Source organism: Haemaphysalis longicornis, unplaced genomic scaffold (genome assembly GCF_048455015.1).
Source record: "Haemaphysalis longicornis isolate Haplotype H1 unplaced genomic scaffold, Haemaphysalis longicornis Haplotype H1 scaffold_2, whole genome shotgun sequence".
NCBI classification, from domain to species: domain Eukaryota; kingdom Metazoa; phylum Arthropoda; class Arachnida; order Ixodida; family Ixodidae; genus Haemaphysalis; species Haemaphysalis longicornis.
Window position 1 is genome coordinate 181,156,296 of NW_027526295.1, and position 22,336 is coordinate 181,178,631.

A 22,336-nucleotide genomic window follows, 5' to 3' on the forward strand; every position below is an offset into this window, starting at 1 on the left:
GTCGCGGGTTCGATTCCCAGCCGCGGCGGCCGCTTTTCTGATGGAGGCGAAAAGCAAAAACGCCCGTGTGTACGAGATTTCGGCGCACGTTAAAGATCCCCAGGTGGTCAAAATTAATCCGGAGCCCTCCACTACGGCGCGCCTCATCGCCTGCGTTGCGTCGGCGCGTTAAACCCTACAATCAACCAATCAATCAATCAAGAGTCGACGCAAACAGAACAGGATGATGAAGATGATTATGAGAGGATGATGTCAGCGCACCTCGTGCATATCTTTGCTCTCACGCCGCTGCCTTACCCTGCGGCGCAGCATTCTCAAGAGATCCAGGGTGCTATGGCGGCAACCGAGCTTCCTACCGGCACATCTCCTCAGTAATTGTATAACACTAATGCTTGCGCATTGGCTACATTACAAGGAGGAGCATACGTATAGTTTTTTTTTTCGTTCCACACCTCTATCAGAGAAGAATTGGTTAGTGGCCTCCTATCGCAGCTAGTGCTGATACCGTGGTGAAAATTGTTCAGTTTTCAAAAGAGCCAGACATTAGGCGAGAGAGTGAGAGAGGAGAAGCGGGAAGGGAAGTTTGTGAATGAGTACTGCTATTCCTCGCGCATGACTGAGTTCTCAGAAGTGAATAGGAAGCAGCACGAATGCGAAAGAGCTAAATAGGCGGAAAAAAATAGACATTTCGTAAACATACACCCCCTTTATGAAAACGTGGATGTAGCCTAACATGACAAATAAGAGAACGCCTTGATGTGGCATTTTTCCCCATGAGACTCGCGAGTCGGCAACGGCGAGTTCACGTATCGGCTGAGTAGTAGCAGAAAGCATTGAAGGACTCTGGTAGTAGCTAACCACCGGGACGACGCCGACGCCCGCGTCGCGGCGCGTAAAAACGTCGTTCTGCCGGCTTAAATAAAGTTCGTTCAATCCAATCCAATCGGTGTTATTTTCGGCGTCGTGCCACTTCATATCTATTCTTTAGACGTGTGTATACTTCGTCCTTCGAACCCTGTGTCTGTGACATTCACTTAGCCCCTTGATCCTGCGTGGAAGTCCGGTTTCCAGCGTGTAAACTGATCATATCAAGATTTTCTATTTGTTTCCCGAATTATAAGTGTACTTTCATGCACTTGCAACTGAATATGCGTCACGAGAGGGTCCTTACGGCTCCGTTGCATCTTCTGAATACCTAATCGTAATTAGGGTGACGTAGGTTTGTGTTCATTTGTAGTTTGCATCTTTCAGCTCGAAAAGAGAACAAACTTAATGCGAGTGACTTGATTTATGAATAGTTGCAGCAAGTGCAAAGGCCGAAAAATAAATCTGCTTTTAAAGCACTGAAACTCTATTAGTTTTGAGAATTTTTTTTTCTTTGAACACGATACCCAGCCTGGGATGTTGCAGTTATGTAAATAAATTTATTTTTTGGATTTTCGTTGAAGGTAATAAAAATACAATATAGAAGAACATTTAACGCACAAGGTCTTCAGCATGATTACCTGTACGTTATTTTTATACGATGGGTGTGATAATCCACGACCAGAAAACTGATATTTGGCGGATGTATCGTCTGACACTTCCTCACGTCCCCGAAGTTCAAGTTGATGATCGAAACATAAAAACGGACATAATGGAAACGTGTTCCGGGAGGAGGTCCTGAAGTCGCTGAGAGGAAACCTGACTATTCATGATTAAGCAACATTTTTATCTCGAGTAAAGCATACAGCCCTCTTTCGCGTGCACGCATGTCCAAAAAAAAAACAAAACATTTAGGTGCTTGTTTCCTATCGCGAAAGGACGAACCACTATACCGTGTCGTCTCTCCTCTTACCTTATCGCTTGCATACTGAGCACACGAACGACACACATTACTTGGGGAGTGATTTCATGCAATTCGACTTTGTCTTTACATTTTGCATAACGGCAAACCATTGTTATCTGGTGTTCCTAATGAGCCAATCGCTGGCGTGTCGCAAGTGGAGACCGAAGAAATGGAAGGGTTGTTAGCGGTGTCTGCTCTAGGACTCAGCGTATGGTTTGGTACAGCATTACAGTAGTTAGGTTAGTCAGGGCATTTGCGCCACTCTACATCCGCGGCTCAGGATGTCGGCATAAGGAACGCAACACTACCCTTCTTCCTATCCTTCTCCCATATCGACCCCCTCCCCCCCCTCAACAAGAAAAATAACAAAAAAGAAGTACATTCGAAAGAGTAAGTCGTTACGAAACATAAAACGTGCAGATTAAGTCGTCTCGCCTAAAATTGCAAAGATGGCTTAGAAGTTAATACTTCCTTTTTTCTGTTTCACAGTGCGTAATGACTTTTCTTGTGCGCCATTTTCTTTGCCCCTGTTTTTTTTACTGAGGAACATCAGTAAGCTTTTTCTCGTGTTTCTTTTTTGTCTTTCGCGGGGGAACGGCAGCTGCGTGCGTGTGCTGGCTGTGGTGTTCAGACATTTCTCGCGCTCACTGCTCAACGAAAGAAATGTTTTTGCTACCAAAATAAGATAAGAGGGACAGTGGTCATCAAGATGGAGGACATATGTGCGAGGCGTGTTCATGGACGACGTAATTCTATTGCTTTTCCTACAGAAATTCCATCGTTGACTATCCACTGTAATTTATCTGGTTTTATTCTTGTTGACATCCGTTCAAATAGTTGGCGTCATCCGGAGTAACGGGCACAGCGCAAAGCATTACAACGTTTCCTCCTAAGTATATAAATTGACATAGCCACTCTCGAGCAGCCTATGTAACAGGTGAGCGACAAGCTTCGGCATGACGTCACTGTTGCTGCACATTTTAGGGAAGCGCGACATTTAAGCGTGTTTTAGCCCCGAAGCTCTTTAACGGGACAGCCAACTAGTGGATTGGCTTTGTCGTCCGTACAGGGCTCTAAAAGTGGGACCAGATAAGTATAGCAGTATGCGGATGTTACGCATTACATAGCGGTATGGTGCGTGTATACCGCGGGGCAAAGCGAGCTGGCTTAGTGATGGCGGTTGCGCCGCTGGGGTTGGCTCGACTTTTCGGCACTGTCCGTGTGTAAATTTGTGGGAGCATCGAGATTCACATGAAAAGTAAGGTCATAAATATAACTGCCCTTGTTTGATTTAACGTTAGGTAGCCCTAACATGAAACCCAACGACATGCGAAACAGCCTCAAAATGTGAACACACCAAGTTGCGGGTACTGGTTAAACGCCGTCAGAACCTAATTCTTTAGGTTAGGCCTAATTACAGGAAAGTACACGGAAAGCGTTGGCCAGCACACCTCAGTGGGCATGTGTTACGCGTCGCAGCCAACGGGATTCTAGTTTTGCTGCTACAAACGCCAATGGCAGACGCCAGCTCTCTCGCTGAATGGGTCATATGATGCTTTCGCTCTAAACATTTTTTTGGATTTTTGTTTAGTGTACAATAAATTTCATTGTCAGTCTGTCTGTTGCTCAGTGAAGCCACATTTGGGCTATGAGTGACGCCGTAGTAGAGGGAATATAATCAGTTTCGACCATTCGGGGATTCTCTAACGTGCGCCAAAATGGGAACACGCGGTCTTCTCGTTTCTCGCATCTAACAGAAAAACAGCAGCCGAAAGCGGGTCCAAACCCACGTTCTCGGGCTTGGCAGCACGACATCTTAGCCACTGTTCTAACGCGGCGAATAGCATTAATATAGTGCGTTCCGTGAGTTTCAAGGTTAGGCACGGCATCCCTTATGATATTCCACTTATAAGGAAAGCTTGTGCAAATTTTAGGGGTGAAAGCACCTTAGGGGCTGGGGCTGTCGGCGTCTCCGGTCGTCTCATGTAGCCGCGGTACTAAAACAAACACGGGACACTCGTTTTCCAAGCCCTCGCGCTAGAACGTAATGCGTACTAAAAGAACACACCCGGATACTTGTTTTCGAACACCTTGGGCTATAACGCTTCGTTTTTCAAAGACACGAGACTTTCACAGCAAAGCTGCATACCTCTACCCCCAACGGTTTCATCTCTGGGGGCGAAAACGCCAACGCACCGAGGCCTAAGATGCCGAGCACTCAGCATCGAAACCGCATTATGGATGATAAACCGCCAGTGAACAGATCCCACCCCCTCCCCCTACACCCCCCCCCCCCCCCACACACACACACACGTGTTCCTGGCAAAGATTATATTCGCAGATTATCTTTGAGCGCTAGGCAGGATCTAGTGACGCTAGCTGAGCGCAAACGACAAACCCGCCGAGACGACGAGAAACGTTTCATATCCTCCGTCTCGAAATTCCGTCTCGAATTCCGTCTCGAAATTGATTTCAAGCACCAGGTTTTTTCCTGTATGCGCACGCCGAGTGGCAATAGAGAGATTTACAATCTTTGAATGCACTTATAGACTGTATGCCTCGCACCTCCCCAGGTTTTACTTTAGGGGAGATGGCCCGTTCGTTTTTTTTTGTGTGTGTGTGTGTGTGTGCGTGCGTGTGCGTGTGTGTCTGCGTCGCTTTCCCTAAGACCGTGGCGGTGGTTACGAATTCGTTGAAAGAGGCCGACTAGTTGCCTGAGACTGGTTTAAAGATAGGAGAGAGTTGCGTGACATTCTTCGTGTTAGGTTTGAAAACGCAGACACGGAGAACCGCCCTTTGGAAGAGGATTCTCAAGAATGGAGTCTGAAGGTTCTGGCGTTAGAAATGGTCGTCTGCCGCTAGTACGGGCGCAAAGAACGAGTACAGACGCTTTGTACGGAGCGCAAGTGACTCCGCAAGTCGCCAAATCGGTTAGAGTGGATTCGATGGTTTGTCGGGGTTAATCTTCCTGGTCGCCCACCGAGCGGCCATAGCTCCACATGACGGGGTCATCGGCATAGAGTGCGTGGAGAATGCTGGGAAGAGTGTCGAGAGTAGGTGGTATTTCTAGAAGTGCGGTGTTGAAAGAATCGGCAGCGCATGTGCCCACTTCGCTGCAAATGTCGTCGACAGACGCCAGTCTTCTGCCACGCCACGTAAATACCTCTCTCAATATACCCCGCCAATGTCTCACGCTCTTCACCTCCCGTCTTGCTCCTCCTATGATAAACACGGTGGAAGTGGGCTCAAGTTCGTTCAATTTTCCCGCGTTCTACTGCTCACGCGCCATCTATTTAAACCCTGAATTACTGTTGGACTATGACAGTCAGCAAAAGGCCTGCTCTGACGCAAGCCCTTTTTGTATTTTCAGTGTAACACTGTTTTCAACTCGCATTTTTTTTATTTGCTACCGCAAATATCAAACACAGATCTATTTTCTGTTGAAGAAACAGTGACTTTATCAGTTATGCATCGATTTTTTGCCTCAATATGCCCAATGTTTTCTTTGTGCTCCGCAATGTTGACAAGTATGATGTGTGCTTTCAGGTTTAGTTGTTTCGAGATGTTTTGCCTATATAAACTTCTCGTTCAAGAAATCTGTTAAGTTTTTGCCGGGTGGCTGAATTGATGAACGCATAGGCAGAAACGCAGACGGCTCAAACTTTTCTTGTCTGAGTATCCCAAGAAAGAAAGACGCTCAAACTTTTCTTATCTGAGTATCCCAAGAAAGAAAGACATATATGAAGAAGTTGCTGATACTGACCGCAGATGACCTAGCAGTAAGAAACTGCCGTACATAGTCGTAGGTATGGCTGCCGAAACTTGGACTTTGATGGCTCCTCAAAATGTTACCGTGGGAGACGTTATAAAAGGCTTTTTTCTGACGTCTAGAGCATGGATGGCATGTCAAGTAAATATCCTCAGAAGGTATACTTTGATTTCATTAAAATATTTTGTTTTGGAAAATGTGCTAGAAAATTGATTTTTGTGCGCGAGTACGTTGTTATCTTCCATATCGGCTCTTCCAAGTATGCGTTCGAAAAGCTTGCCGAGACGTAATGTCGCATCAGGGACATCAGGTGGAGTCGCTTAAGGAGCGTTGTTTGTGGGGTTTATGAGAAAGTTCAATATCCTTTTATCGTCATTTGTGTAGCAACGGTGTCTTTAGTCTATTTCTATTGGAAGTTAAAGAAATCGAGTAGTCTTTGGAGAGAGTCGCCACCGACGTTACGTAGTGTTTTTTGTTGTTTATGCGACCGTGACCGAGAGTGGTGTTGCAGGTGCTTGTCCAGGACACGTTACGTTCTTGCATGGTGGAAGGGGCGCCGAAGGCGGGATAGGTAGCCATGGAGTACGCTGGGCGCTCTACGGTATGAAAGTGTGGAGGCCCAAACAGAGTTGCTCGGATGTCGGCAATTGGCTGTTCATGGTGGCCGTGGTAGTTGTTAAAATAAACGCTTGAGGTGATGTAGGTGCCATGGCAGATTTGGAGCGTTTGTCACAAAGTTAATTTCCAATGTCATCTGTAAGCTGTTGCAAAAGGTTATCCAGTTTTGCTGGCGTATTGTGAGGTCATATCGGATAGTTTGTTGTTTGCCCTCGCAGATAGATCTGCTGGTCGAGGTTCTTATGTGTTTGTCTTTACCACCGAAGGAGTAAAACCTCGCGAACGTCCCATATGAGAGGAAGATAGGCGTAAATAGGGGGTTTTAGAATAAGGGGCCCCAATGTCGTGGGTTCACCAAGTGGCTTGGGACACCGTACTGTGCATTCGCAGAAACCAAGCCGAACTTGGGGTTTTGGGTTCGCGTTTAGCGCGCTCGCTATTTTGCCAATATATCGGCCGCCCCCCAAGCTGGCCCCAAGAGAAGGTTGCGTTCTTGCATCGCTCTCGCAGCCAGCGAGACTGCGCGTGACCAAGGCTGAAGCGAAACAAGCGGCTCGTTTCCCGATCCACCCGATCAACTGCGACGATCCCTGGGCTAAATTTGCAGATCCCGCACGTTGTTCGCAAGAAATGGATAAAGCAGAAAATCGTTAAGCGTTTTCTGCTCTCGGAAATGGTCCGCGCACACGCCTGCAACGCCTGCCCGCACGGCCCACAAAGCGGCTCGAACCTGCTCAGACCGCGGTAGCAACAGCTTATTACCACTCGTCCAAATCAATCTGATCGCGACAAAGAAGTTCAACATGCGAGATAGTAGATGTTAGGGCTGTAAAAAAAATTGTTGTGGGGATTGTTATCAGCGCTGAATTTAAAGGCGGCGATCAGATATCTGCCGCGATGCTAAACCTACGATGACCGGCCGCGGTGATTCGACGGTCCGACCCGGCACCGCAGCGCGTGGTGTGGCGAGCGGCCGAAGGATGGCGCTACCTGCGCGGAAGAATCATAACAGGCCAAGGGTGATGTCTTGTTCACCGATCGCTCAAATAGCAATTATCACGAAAATAAAGTTTCATATGCGACAAAGTGGATGATAGTGTGATGAAAAGTGGGAGGGTTCGTCACTCGCCGTTGTTCAGGTAGCGGCGGTCAAATGTATCTTTCATATTGTTTCACATTTTACATTTCTGGTGTTTATTGTCAACATGCCTACAGCCCTGTTTGTCGAAACTGCCCAAGGGTAGTCAGGAACCGTCAAGCCGTCACCAGCGTTTTCCCTGATTACCTTGTGTAATGTTTATTACGCGAAATAGACTGAAACTGAAATATCCACCACAGTGCTAAGCCTGTACGCCTCGAGCGCGGCCTGTAGGGGCGCCACTGAAATCCCCCTAGCGGCCCGTTTCGAAAGCAGGCGCGGGAGTCCCCGGCCCGCTCCCCCCTGTCGCCGTTGCTTTTGGGGCTCGTTCAAAACAGCGATTTACCATTTGTCCGCGTTAGAAATACCGAATAACGTGGAGCAGGCACTCTGTTTGCAAGCGTGCTGTGTTCACGAGAGTATAAACGTTTATGCGCGCTTAGTGAGATCTATATGAGCGCCGGGCATGTGTCACAGGCCGGCGTCCCGAAGCCAGCATTTGCATGCAGCTGATTGCAATTCCGCTGCCCTGAAATTTAGTGGCAGTGTCTCCGTAAGCAGTGTTTCCTCCGATGGTCATGTTGCGGCCACACACACTATGATGTAAATCGACTTTGTGCACCTACAAAATCCAGCGGAGCACTCATACCTGACAGCACGCAAGTTACGCCTGCCAATATCACATATCAGATATTGATCAGTACCATGAACAAGCCAATGCGGCATAAATTTCACAAACATTGTACCAAAGAAGTACGATGGATAATGCAAAATTACACTCCGGAGTCAGCACACGACGACAAATTTAATGCTGGGTAGTCTTCTCCCGAGGTGAGCGCTCGCCAAGATTCATTTGTTACATTTATCCTCCACCAGAAGCGCGAAGATGGGCTTATAGAGTAATCCGCGTCCGTCACCAAACTCTTCTTCGAAACATCGTCATATGACACAGGGAGACTACAGAATCTAGCATAAACCGAAATCAGAGACCCTTATCAGATACAACACTTTTCCAACGAGCCCGTGTGTACGAGATTTCGGCGCACGCTAAGGATCTCCAGGTGGTCAAAATTAATCCGGAGCCCTCCACTACGGCGTGCCTCATCGTCTCCATTGCGTCGGCGCGTTAAACCCTGCAATCAATCAATCAACTCTTCCAACAACACTTGTATCGCTTGTGAACTGCCTACCCTGTATTCTTCAAAAAATGCGTCCGCCGAGTGCTCCTGCAGCCGTTCGTTGAAGGCGAAAAACAAACGAAAAGTGAACACGCAGCTTGTGTGTATGATTACTAAACCGTTCATTCGTTGATTTCGCTCCGCATTTGTAAACAACGATAGTTAAACGTCCTCCTCCTCACCCCCCCCCCCCCCCCCCCCCCGCCTAGCGAAATATCAGTGCATTTCGCATCTAAAGTTGGTCTGGTGAATACTACCATGCTCAAACAAACGTCTTTAGCATTTCAGAAGCTGCACTCGGTTTTTTTTATTCCCGTACGACTATTCTATTTATTCCCGACTTGCAGACCATTCATTTTCCCGTGGTTTCATTAACATCGTGTGAGTAAGCGCAAAATGAACAAGGACGAACGAAGTGAACGGGACACGGCGCTCGTGTCCCGTTTACTTCGTTCGTCCTTGTTCATTTTGCGCTTACTCACACGATGAATGACCAACTCACCCAAGAAACCACTCTGATTCATTAACATATACCTCGGTTCTTACTATAAGGCATGAGTGGGCACATATCTGACAATGCACAGCCTTTGAGTGTACTTAACATTTTCGCGTAGCTTATAGTCCCATAAAAGGCACAAGTTTTTGTCAGCTATTGGGTTATCACATCCCGAAACATATTTTTCTACGACGTACATATTCGTGGCAAAGCCGCATTTGTTGTCTGCGCTGCAAAACGAACCAACCTCTTACAGTGCCAATATCAGGTCTAAACGAGGCGACAATAGAATTCACTTGTGCTGACGTGTTCGAAGGTGACAGCGGTAATATGCTGCTGCCCGTCGCCGACGCCCGCAAGAGCGGCCAAGAAGCGCGCAGAACCGCCTCCCCGGGTAGCTCTTGTTGGCGTCAGAGCGCTCTACCAAGACGCGGCTGTTTCTTTTAAGTGCCCTAAACGTGCAGTTAACTTACAGACGTCACCATAACAAGTTGTTTAGTGCGCGGAAAGGCAAAGAGAAGCGAAAGAGTACCAAAACATTGCATGACCCCCTATCAGCCACGCAGCGCTAATCCCGCAAACGCCGCGAAGAAGCGGCGGCAGGCGGCGCAGCGATCGCGAATCTCGAGGCGTATAGTTTCCAACACCCGAGCCAACCCAAACAATGCAAGCCGGTTTGCGGGCGGTCGGGGTGCCCCACTTCAAAAAGTCGCTTGGGGAGCGAGTTGCGTTTAGGCTCTCCTAACTTCTTCGGGACCCCAAACACCGGGTTCCCCTATTCTAAAACTGTTTAATGACAGTGTTTTTGGAGGTGATAAGGACAGTTTTAGAGTGCCGAGACTCGATGCAAAGAGTTGTGCAGTCGAGAGACCCATTGATCACGGTAAGCGATGGTTGTGGCGTGCTTAGTGCAATTATGGCAAAAAGCTGCCCAGTGGGTAAGGGAGGCTGCTCAGTGCGTGTTATGGCTTTACGTTTGTGGAGAAAGACTTGCGTGAAGGGATCGTAACTTACCAAAGGTTTGTTGAGCCGTTCGCAGATGAGGTGGCGGATGTCGCATGAGAACGTATGGTACGGGTTTGCATCCCAATTTGTGCAGTTTCCCATTCCAGTAAGAGTGGTGACTTCAGTTCAGTGAGATTATTAGTGTTAATTGTGTGATTTCAAACAAAACTTGGTTTTATGGTATTCCGAAGAGTAGCCCCAAGTAGTACAGGAGATTCAAAGTTCCTCACTAAAGGGAATGGGTGTTTCTGAAAGTGAAGGGCGGTACGTCAGATGAGGTGGCCGAGCGGAGTGGGCGAGCGAGCGATTCTAGTGGGGGGAGGCTGTACACGAATATTCCAGCAAAGGTAGTTGAGGTGGTTAGTACGGCAATGAAGGTGTGGGCAATTAGAAGGGGACGTCAATAGCGTGGGCAGTGAAATGGCGTGCAACCAGGCTTGCCGTGCCATCCTGGTAAGAGGTTTGATTCGTACTCGCGTAGGGTGACAGGGAACATATCAACTTCGAGGAGAGCAGTAACATCTGCGTGTTGAGATTGTCTGAGATTTAGGAGGGATACGCGATTGCTTTGAAACTAATGGCAGTTTCTTTGTCCAGTGTAAAGGGCGCTGTACAGCCGTCGAATTGCTATTCGTTGAGAGACGTAGCAAGGGTTGATGCAATTTTCATGTCTCGTTGAGTAGATTTTTGGTTTCTTAGTACAGACTCAACAAAAGAGTTTTGAGTTTTGTTGGATAAGGCTCGTGAGTCGTGCGTGTGTAGCAGCCAGTTGTTTGTGGTCCGTGGTCCGTACGGTGATGGTTTTTTTTATTTGGACTATTGCCTGGGGAGTTGTAATTTGGGCTTCTGTGACTTGGCGATCGGTGGGGGCTGTTGTTTCCCCGGGTACTTGGTAGGCTGGCAGAGCGCCGATTTTTTTTAGTAGGGTAATTTGAGATTCTATTTGTGTGGCGTTCATAAATTTTCGTTCAAGCTTTGCGACTAGCTCTATCAACGAATTGTACTATCGTTGAAAGTCAGCTTGCGGGTGGTCGACGGGCAGTATAGGATGAGATAATGGTGGAAGGTAGCAGTGTTTGCAGAAGCAGGTAGGGGGAGGAGGAGTCGGTACGTTGAGCAATGGGAGAGGGAGCAGAAAATCGCGACCAATCTACCTGGGTGACGTGGCGAGAAAACTCGGCTCATGAGGTGTGAAATGTCTGGGTGGCGCGGTTTGGCCGGAGGCCTGGGTTGGGGAGGAAATGCCAGGGTTGGGTCGGGGTTGGGGAGGAAATGCCCAAAGCAGTCTTTACCCGCAGTGATGTAAGAAAGGAAACGCAGTTTGCAGTTCGATTAGTATTGGTAGTCGGTGTAAGGGACCGGGGTGCAGCACGCATGCGACGCACTTGAGATCAGGTGGGTGCGGGCAAATATCTTGTTCGTGCCCCACGTCGCCGCAGGTGCGGCAAATCTGCACGGCTCGTCGGTAGTGGCTGCACCGCCCACCTTAACGCAACGGCCACGTGGGTTCCCTGAAACGTCAAGAGGGCGGAGGACATTTGTCTAAAGAGTCTGCCAGGGAGTAGGTAGGTTGCATTGGCGTCCAGGAGTGCGCTAAATTTTTCGTTGGTGACGTCTTCGTTGAGGTAGCGCACGACGCCGGGCATGGTGCGGGAAGGGGGGGGGGGGGGGGGGTGATGAAGAGTGATAATTTGAGCCTACCGGTCGCGAGTGGAAGTTGATAAACTGGGCTTGAAGATGGGTTTGGTGATCATTGTTCGCAGTAGAATCCCCCACGCAGATTTTCTACGCGTAATTAACTTGTATCGTGACATAGGGATAGTGACTTTCTTAATGGAACGAGGGGGGTTGTAACGTTTTAGTTCGTGCGGCGGACGACAGTGACTACGGCCTGGTGTCGGTGCACAACGATGTAGTCGGAGCCTGGGGGACTCTTCGTGGCGATTATGCGAACACAGAGTTGGTGGAACGTCGGCACGGCGTCTTCGGCTGGCTTGAACGCGCCTTGCACAGGGGCGGCGGGGGTAAGGCAACAAATGTCGCAGCTGCAGCGTTAGGCTAGTTTTTCAGTCTTGCGGTGTCGGAGAGCTTGCGTCCATGTGCCGCTTCTTCCGTCGAAATCCATGCGTTGAGTAGTTGCGCTATCCAGGGTAGCTAGAAGCAGTTCGGTGGTTTCCGGCGTAGCAGAGGTTAACCCGAAGGATGGGACATGCGACGCGGTGGTTGCTATTACGATCGGCACCCATCCGGTACTGCGAATTGTTCAGATATCAAGTAAATGGTCGTATAGGTATTCAAAGGCGTCAGTGAGAGGCCTCTGTAGATCACAGCACTTCACGGAGACGATGCACACGGTTACAGTGAACTGGGAGCTAATGGTGCGCCGCCAGTGGGAAGTTCAGAACAGGGGATGATACCGTGCGGCAGCCCCCGGCTATGTCTAAAAAAAGACACATGAATTTATTTCAGCAAGGTTGCGTTCTGTGGGTTCGCATTGGTATTCCAATCGTTTTCTATGTTTCTATCGATGATTTCGAAAGATAAACTACCCCGATTTTTTTTTCTGTTGGCGTTTTTATCAAATCTACATAAGCCCATATTTGAAACCGATATCTGAAGCCGGCATTATCTCGGGCAGCCAAGTGAGAACACGCGTGCATAAGAAAATTAAAAACGCCAGAAAGCAACAATGCATGGAGAGAAATATTGGATTGGCATTAACGGAAGTTGTAATTCGGTTGGGAGAAAGCGTGGTTTTAAAACGTCCAGAGCGGAACGCTGAAACAAGTACAGAAAACAAGAGAGAGAGAGAGAGAGAGAGAGAGAGAGAGAGAGAGAGAGAGAGAGAGAGAGAGAGAGAGAGAGAGAGAGAGAGAGAGAGAGAGAGAGAGAGAGAGAGAGAGAGAGAGAGAGAGAGAGAGAGAGAGAGATGGGAAGGTTATAGAAAGAGGAAAAGGAAACCTAATAGGCGATGCCTTTGTTTTCGTTCAAAACTGCTCTCTTTCCCGTACCATAGCGCGACAGCGCTGGGAACAGCCGAGGCCACGCGACAGACGAGCGTTGCCAAGTTTCGAGCCGCATCGTGCGTGGCTGGCAAAGATGGATGGGAGCGATCGCAAAGGGTAGCGTTCAATAGTGCCGTCCACGAGTTGTGGCGAACGACAATGGGCTGCGAGCGGCCGCATGCATTCACTGTACCGAGCGGACGGCCCACCCCGCCGGGCTTCCGCGACGGACGCGCTCCGCGAGACATCCGGAGCCCGGAAGCGAGACGGCTTTTCTCAAAAGCCGGCCCCCGAGCGCGACGCGGCATGAGGACTGACCACTCGGCAACATCTCGATGACTCGCTGGGAGCCGTGCGTGTGGTACTTTCCCTTAAAGAGATAGACGCCAGTATGAAGCGGCTTTGACTGGAGCCCTCGCCGTACAGAGAATGTTGAAGTAAATTTGCTCCTCCCTGCACGTACGCAATGTTATGATCTCACCATCGCCATACCAGCCTACAAATTGCTCCTCGAAGCATTGGAAGGCTGCGTTGGGCAGCTCAGACTGGAAGATTCGGAAAGGTCTAACGGAACGGGCTGCCTTGGTAACCGGCAAGCTGTAACTTCCCGTCACCACCTTCTTTAACCCCAATTTGCAATAAAGCTCTCTCTCTCTCTCTCTCTCTCTCTCTCTCTCTCTCTCTCTCTCTCTCTCTCTCTCTCTCTCTCAAAGGACAACTGGTTACATATCTCTGTCGCGTGGTTTCACTCATTCTCCAAGCCGAGTGAGTCGTAGTTCCCGCCCTCGTCGCATTAGTCCTTACTTTCGTAACGTCTCTAACCATTTCGGCCCTGGTGTCCTATATTTTGGACATTACCCTAATGTCTTCTAGCAATTTGAGAACAAAACCAAAACAGTAGGTTTCTCTGAAATAGTTCTTCCAGGATGCCCGTTTTGATAAATATCTCCACTGTTCGTTTTTTGTTAAAGCTGAACGCTCGAAAGAGGAAGGCATTGCAGTGAAGACCAAACTGACGTCAAGTAGAACCGTAGTTCAATGAATTGGCTGGAAATCTAAAAATGCTTTCGCTGCCAGCTTTAGTTTTTATATGTGGGCTCAGTGCTTTCCAAAATTTAGGCAAACAAGGAAAACGTTTTTCCTTCTGTAATGTTAATTGCCTGATGACAATTATATGTCATGCTTGTTAATCGCTAATTACTTGCATCACAAGCTCACTTTTTCCTCTCTAAGATTATAGGGTCCACATATTCAAGAAAGCATACCGAAAAAAGAATTTTTCGACAGAAAGAAAAAAGTTCAGGGATGAAACGGTTAACGTTGTGTGGAATTCAGCACTAGACTGGTAGACTGGTTAGTTGAATACTCGATGTAACAGGAAGGCAGGGGAGGAATTATGGCTGAATCAGAAATTGAGAAGGGACGGGAAAGGGCAGAAAAATCACGCGTTATAAGAACATTTCTGAACATTTTGTTAAGAACACTCTCTCGTCATGATAATGCGTATAAAGAAGCAGCATTGCTCATTGCCTCCTTGTAGTCGGCTGTCCTGCGTCACAAGGCGGAGGCCAGCGCAGTCACAGTGCACCTTAAGCTTGCTGTCTTGACTGCGACTTTGGCTATGCTACAGAAGGAGCGCTGTGCGGTGGAGCAAGTTTTTTATCCCCCACGAAGAAGTCGAATACAGCTCGCTGGCACACAGCCCTCGTGACATGTCGTTTGGGCCAAGGCCTAAAGGGTGGCACTCTCATCATTTCTACAAGGTGTACTTGTGCGTCTCCTACGCAGATTGAACAGGAAAAGCTATGTGACGCTACTGTGTTTTTCACAGCGTCGTAAAAAAGATCGATTTTTAAAGTGAAGCTTTAAAATCAAATCCAGAAGTAAAGCTCTACAAATGCAGGTCAAAGCCAGAAAACGGCTTGTTTGTCGTAGCGTAAATCTGGCTTTCACGCGCAACTTCAAGGTCAAGTCGACGCCTGGTGTGGTTGCGCAGTGAAACCGTCCGGTCGATAGTTCATTAAAAAAGGAGGAAAATGTGGATACGGAGTAAAAGTACGGGCGCATGCCATCAGAAAATGATACAAGGAGGCGCTAACTGCGTCCAAGTTCACTTCGCGTTGGCGCCGACGCTGCCGACAACGGTGAGCAGCAGGTTCGTTTTTTTCTTGCGCGATTATGTGCGCGTTCACTGCACGCGTCCGGCGCTAAGACCGAGCTCTCGCTGGAAAAACTTGGTTTGCGCGGGTTCAATAACCACAGTAAATTTGTACCCAAATTCTCTGTCACTTCTACATCGCGTGCTAAAGATCGTCGCTGGTCATTCACATTCACAGAGTGATGGGCTCGTGACTTTCGTTTTCACACAATGATCGTCGTGCAACAGATACTTTTCGGGCTTCCACCTCATTAATTAATGTCTACCACGACTTGTTTAGTGCCGCCAACAGCAGCCCCTAGAGTAGAATTCAGCAGTGCGTCTCCCTCCCTCCCCCCTCCTTTTCGAAATCTTTTCCCACCCCAATCTACAGAAGTGAAAGATTTCAGATTCGACAGTGTCTTTTGGCACGACGTATCACGATTCCGAACACCCGACCACTCGTCAAGGCTGAACCTATACCGACATAATGTTTCGGAGGTGCGAGTAAGCCAATGTGGACTTGTTTGGCCTCCACATTGCAATCTTTTTTTTGTGTTTCAATAAAAGCTTTCTCTGTCCTGGAACTTGGTGTCTCAGTATATTCTAGGCATGGAAAGGACATTATTCATGCGAAAAACTAGTGAATCTCGTAATTACGTCAAGATGTGCGAACACTTCGCGAGTTCACAAATGTGTGCATGTTTTTATCCGAGGTAGGGTTTGCCGAGTTTTAAGAGCCAGGTCTTTTTGGTCCGTGACGGCCTCACTAATGGGCATCAGAGCCAGGTCGTTCTCAGCTTTCATCTACCCTTTATTGTAGCGTCCCTCGCGTTATCGCAAAAAATAAAAGGCGTGCTATTAATTTTCAATCGTGGGCACGCTACCAGTGAAAGTAACAGTGGTGCAGTTACAGTTACCCAAGCCAACAAAGTAACTTTCTTACAGTTACAGTTACAAAACTTTTAAAGGTAACTTGTTACAGTTACAATTACTGTGAAAAAGTAAGTCCGTTACTTTTTCGTTACTGTATAAAACTAAGTAATGGATCACAAAGCAAATGATAGAATTTATTTATAGAAACGCCCCAAGGCATGTGGGTAGCAAAAATTGCACGCTGTTTAAAGCCCTATACTATGTGAACCTAAAAGAGCGAGTGCTATAGCCTCACACAGCAATCGTTGTGTGCGCCTCGTTTTGTTGCATTCATTTGTGTCGATGCAAATGGTGTCGGGGAATTTACCTTCAAACTCATTGCAACTTAAGATGAGTTGTCTCTCAAAATTGCACCATAGAGGTTCCCTCCCAGGAGGTCTACTTTACAGTTTCTTTTTTTTTTTATTGTAGCTTCTCGCTCACGACGGAGGCAAAACTTTACACATCACGTTAAAGACCGAGCTACGACCTCGGTTTTTTTGCAAGAAATCTAATCCTCTTAGCAACCTCCTCTCCTAAACTGCGAGGGAAGTCGTGTTGTGTTAAGGTGAAAGTCGGACAGAAAAAAGTCCGAAAAAGTAGAAAGTGCGAACCATACTGCGGCCTTTAAGGAGTGCTGCTATTGGAGAGCTTTTTAGGAGAAAGGAAGTAACTGTAACGGTATTTCCTGTTGCAGTTACTGCGTGAAAAAGTAACCGGGGTACAGTTACAAGTTCCCTTAACCCAAAAGTAATGAGTTACAGTTACAAGTTACTGAAAATAAATAACTAGTTACCGGTAACTAGTTGCGGCCCAAGACTAATTTCGGCAGCTGTATGCCTAGAGTTCCTGGAGCGAAAACGTTCTCAGGTCTGCACGTTGCCATCTGTGAGAGAGGTAAGAGCGAAAACCAATGTCAGACGAATGTGTTCGCTTGAGCACGGATTCCAGTCGGGCTGCCCGCTGCTGCGGGATGTCATGTTGGCGCCACTTCCTCGTAAAATCAGCGTTGCACATCGGAAATCCACAGGTGCTTTCTTTTTGTGTGTGTGGTTTTCGGAAACAAGGACGCTACGTTACGAGTACACGATCCGAGTGAGCGGGACATTAAGTGCGTCTTTCGGCGACACGATGCATCCGTATTTCCTCTGCCTCCTGACACTGTTTATTCGTCCGTGTCGGTACAGCTAGTTTAGCTTATGCAATCCAAGCGAGCAGCGCAATGAGCGGCTGATTCGCCATTCCTGAGGCTGCTACATGTTTCAAACTAGTAACTCCATCTGCACTGCTGCGGTTATTCGGAACGTGAAGAGCGGATGCACATTTGGGGCTCTTTCCTCGACAAACGGGAAAAACGGCCTCGAAAGCCGCGTTTCGACTTATATAACGGCTTTCGCCATTTTAAGAAATTACCGGGCAAAAATTAAAGTTTAGAACGTGCCTATTTTACTCAGCAGAAACATAACACGTGCTTAGCATACAATTATTGGCGTGGTTAATTAGACATCATGTCAGAGTACTCATTTCTAACGTTGCCACACAATGCTGCTGCTGCGTGAGTGGCTTCAAAGGCTGCATATGCCGCAAACATCACGTTCGGTATTACGGCAACGTGGCATCGACTTAACATTCCCGTTGCAACACCGTTCCGCATTACCATTTCCCTTCACCCAACACTTGCCTTCGGGATTTCGCTTTTAAAGTAGCGCAACATGTCGCGATACTCGTTTCTGAAAAAATGGGCGCACACAAAAACCACTTCTCTTCGGGGTGGCTTCAAATAGCCACGCTATTGTGTTTCCATCGTACATCTTCGGGACTTCCCGCGCTTCAAGTTACTCATGCAATATACTTTGTTACCCGCCACTGATCTTTTTTTCTTCTTACCCTTCTCCTGCATCTTAGGGTTGATGTAGTTTCTAAGTCTCCTTGTTACTGGGGATGGCTTTAAAGTACTCACCGGCTTTTATTTCTCTCCCTACCTCCTACGTTTCTTTTTACCTTCACGACCTTTCGGTGCGTGCAACAAGCGGCATCCGTTTTCTTTTCATCGAAGAGAGTGCGTTCATCGTTAAAAAAAGCATAAATTTATTGCTGCTTTTTGACTTATTCGTGAGCCCCACTTTTTAAGAGCGCGTCTGCATCGGCATAGAGTTTTAGTTTAAAAAAAAAAAAGATAATATGACACTTAGTTTCTTTCACGGTACACGTGTTCTTGGGCAGACCGGGATCTCCATGTAGGTATATTTTTTTTTTCAGTTTGGTGATACACGACCATTTGAAACTGGAGAGTTACCTACAAGTACATTTTTTTTTCTGATAACCTGATCCGACCCCTGTCGTAAACGTAGTGCCTGTCTCTTCACGAAATCTACGAACTATATCTTCCCGGAACCATAGACTTTAAAGTGCTATTCACCAATTCAAGTGAGTGAACCTTGAACAGTGATATATTTTCGGTTATTCCCTCCCCCCCCCCCCCTTCCCGACCCCTCAAACCCTTCGTGTCCCTCTTCTTCCCACCAAGGCATTCATGCCCCCTCTGACAATAAAGCTATTCGTCCGGCCTGAATGACACACTCACTGCCTGTTCGTGGAGTTTATATTTCACTTTTATTATCTCTGGCATCCTCGAATTGTGTAGATTGCTATCATTTCTGATTGCCTTGTTTAGTGTTGCGTTTTCGATGTTGCGCACGAAGCAGCTGTGTTTCGCCTTGGCTCGCCATTGCATCGCGCTAAGTTTGGTTCAATTGTAGCGCGGTCTTCGTTCTTGCGGAGTGCTCGTCTGACCTTATTGTAAACACAAATTTTATTGGGTTGGGATTCTCACGAAAAATAAAAAAATTCGAAGCCACATCAGTGGGTAGTCAAGCAGTCTACCTTTTGGAGATGCTTCGGTGTAGAAAACGAAATAATAGGGCTGCGCTAAATATACACTTTTGGTTTTGATATTAATGACACAACTGAAAACATCATGCAGTTGTTATGAGGTGACGGTTTCCAAACGTAAAAAAAGTTTGCATTTCAAAGCTACCGAGTATTACACTCGATTAAAACTTGGGTCTTCCCACAAAGCAATGACGCCCGTGTGACGATATTTCGGCGCACGTTAAAGATCTCCACGGGGTCGAAATTCATCCGGAGCCCTCCAACATGGCGTGCCACATAGCCCAGATGTAGCTTCGGCGAGTAAAAGTGTAGAAGTTTGACAATTCCGACATTCCTGAAGTAGAGGCGTCTCTTTAATTAGCTAATTATGCGGTTTGAATGCAGCTTAGTGAACATCCGTTACCCAGGAACTGTTCAGTTCTCCTGCTAAGGCTCCTCAAATCAAGAGGTTTCTAGTTATTCGTTACGCATAGCTCTTGCATATTATATTTTAACTATACGGGCGTTTCGGGGCATCCCGCGTATGTAACAGTCGTCCAAGGCGGGCGCCTGCGGCTGCCTGGCATTGGCGTGCTCTCGAGGTTTCTAACTTCGTGGCGGATACGGGAAGAAAAAAAAAACATTTTGCTCTTTCGGGGTGATTTTAAGCTATGCATTAAATAGAGGTGCGTAATATAATACTAGATGTTACTCGCAGAGCTATGCACAACCTATACTACAGAATATGCTATTATTGCCTGTCCCACAAAGGTGCCGTATAAGGTCATAATTTTTTTGCCACGTGACTTCGCATCGTGTCATCAGGATGTAGGAAAACTGAGAAGAGTAGACAAAGTCTGGAAACGTACACTGTGCATTAGCAACTTCTTTTCACACAAGTCGGCAAAAAAAGAAGTGCCCGATAGTTATAGAGATTTGGTTGCAGCCAGTTGTATCCAATCCGCTGAGGAGTTCAAAATGTGTTTAAAATGTAGTCGAAAATTCTCGGATAGCCCATTTGGACACTGTTCCCCCCCCCCCCCCCCCTCCCCCTTTAGTATGCAGAGAGCCCTAGCTGAATCCATCCAGATAACGGAATGGACATGGTGTCATTTGGATGGGCCGAACGTGCAGCGGAGTCCGCACTCTTTTATTGCCGGCAATAATGTAGTGACTGGGAATCAGCTGGAAGCAATGTCATGGCCCGGTTAAGAAGCATGGTCTAAAATATTCCTTTTTCGGTCAGTAGCTATTCGTGAAGTCCACTACACAGGGCTGACAGAAGCTGCCGATGCGTTGGCTTTGAATCGCAGAAGGTTGGCTATCTTCGTTCATGCGCTTTGAACAACGGCGAGACGGGCAAATCGAATGGCCGTTATTTCTGCAGCCGTGGGCGCGGTACTTGTGAGCTATCCTGAAGTCGGTAGGAAGGGACATCCGTTGCATAACAACTGCCCCGGCGGAACGAGATGATGTTGCCGAAGCATCGGTGTAAATTGGTGAGATCACTACATGTATCACGAAGTTAAATCAAAGTTAGTTTATAAAATGCTGGTGTTATGAAATGACGTTTTTTTTTTGCGCCCAGGATATCAAGGCATAGTTGAGGCTGCATCATACAACAAAGCCGGTGGATTGGTCCGCCTCAGCCGTGCGGGTGGGTGGCACGCCAGTTATGTGGGCAGCTATACGATACCCTTGCAGGTGCCTCATGGGGGACGCTTAGCTGGTATACGCGCGAAGTGATTATTAGGCACTCGGATGAGGGGCCAAATACGCGTCCCCGGTGTGTCAATTGTCGCGGAAGTTGACAGAGGCTGTGACGTGCGTGAAAGGAGGGCAAGACACGTTCCAGGGGCGCGCGAGATTTCTGCGAGGAGTCTGTCGGCGAGGTTTCGGATGTACGCACTACAGAACGCGTAATATCTCATGGGAATTGAGCGCGCGCTGAGGGCTGGGTTTTTTGTGGACGCTTTTTATAGACGCCAGCCGGGTGCGTATTTTGTGAACGCAAGACGCAGCGCTTTCGCAAATATAGTCAAGTGAAGATTGGCGTTAACAACGTTATTATTGTCCACCCAAGCAAAAAAAAAAAAATAAAAACAGGCAGCGTGACCTTCTTCGCACGTATCAAGGTATGGGCATGACTCAGAGACGTTTTTTATAACTTTTTGCAGAAATTTCTTTTATCACAGGCAATGTAATGTGCGGGTTAAAACAACAAAAATTCGTACACGGCTCTCTATGCGTTAAATGAAATTGTCCTTATTGCATTTCCAACATTCACGCTGACAAATCGCGTGACATTACGTGAATCACCGAGGTTTTTGTGGAGGCTGGCTTGCTTGTTTAAGCCAGCACATAAGCGTTCCGTATCGGTAACGCTAGTTATTAGTGGTAGATTTCGCAGTCCGAGAACTTGAAGACTTACCCTCGTAGGAGGTGATGGCGAGGAACACGATCCAGCCCAAGAGGGAATTCACTGTTTTTGCATCGAGAGCCATGTTCACTGAAGCCACCACTCGATGAGCAGCAACAACCGGGAAATATCCGCGTACGAACACCGAATTCACGCACTCACTCACTCACTGGCACAGAAATCCGCGAAAAAACAGCGCAGCACTGAAACCGGTCACTTAAGCAGACACGGAACAGTAAAAGAGTGCCTCCACACGAACTATAAATCAGCTCCGGCGTGGGAGCGATGTTTTGAATCCTCCGGTTCACCTGGTCCGCGCTCACGAACTGAGTTCCCAAACTTCCAGAAAAAGTGCTATAGGGCGAGAAAAAGGCCTCTCAGTGGTTACAACGGTGTCGAACTGCAATAGGAAGCGACTCGACACACGTGCAAACCGAGAGAGCAAGCTGCGCGGTAGAGCGCCTGCACGCAATCAGTGCCGCCGCGAGGCCAGGATTGGGTGTCCTACGACCGACCACGCGCCGTCGGGGCTTTGCGACTGACTGGCGGTGCTTGCTCACGCTCGAACGTCGCGGGACAAGGGAGCAAGAGAGAAAAGGGAGAGAGAGGTGGGGAGTCGAAAGGAGAGAAGAACGCGCCCTTCTCTCCTCCTTTTTTCCCGCGTCCCGGCACACCTCCTCGTCGCTCGCATCCGCTTTTTCCCCAACTACGGCGGGCCTCCTCGAGACGGGAGTTCCGATGGTGACGCCACGCAGCGGAGCTCCTCCGAAACTTTTACGAACTGCGGGAGCCGTCTCCGCTATCTCGCCGGCCGTTCGGACTTGTATTGGGACCTGACCAAACATTGTCCCGGTCGTTTCACGGCAGCAAATATTGTGGATGATCCAGTAATGCGCGCGCGCGTAGGATAGAAAGAGTGTGTGCGTGTGTTTCTGTCCGCTTCTTTCCACCAGCATT

The 22,336-nt window shown here is 47.9% G+C and overlaps 1 protein-coding gene across 1 annotated transcript in view; it reads right to left on the minus strand.

Moving 5' to 3' along the window:
* The window catches only part of LOC144169598 (cell adhesion molecule 4-like), a 386,778-nt gene extending 364,876 nt beyond the window's left edge, over window positions 1-21,902 (minus strand). The window contains exon 1 of the mRNA XM_077698843.1: window positions 21,392-21,902. Within this exon, the coding sequence (XP_077554969.1) occupies window positions 21,392-21,464 (73 nt within the window). The 5' untranslated portion in view covers window positions 21,465-21,902. The remainder of the gene's footprint in view (window positions 1-21,391) is intronic.
* Window positions 21,903-22,336: the final 434 nt, after the last annotated feature.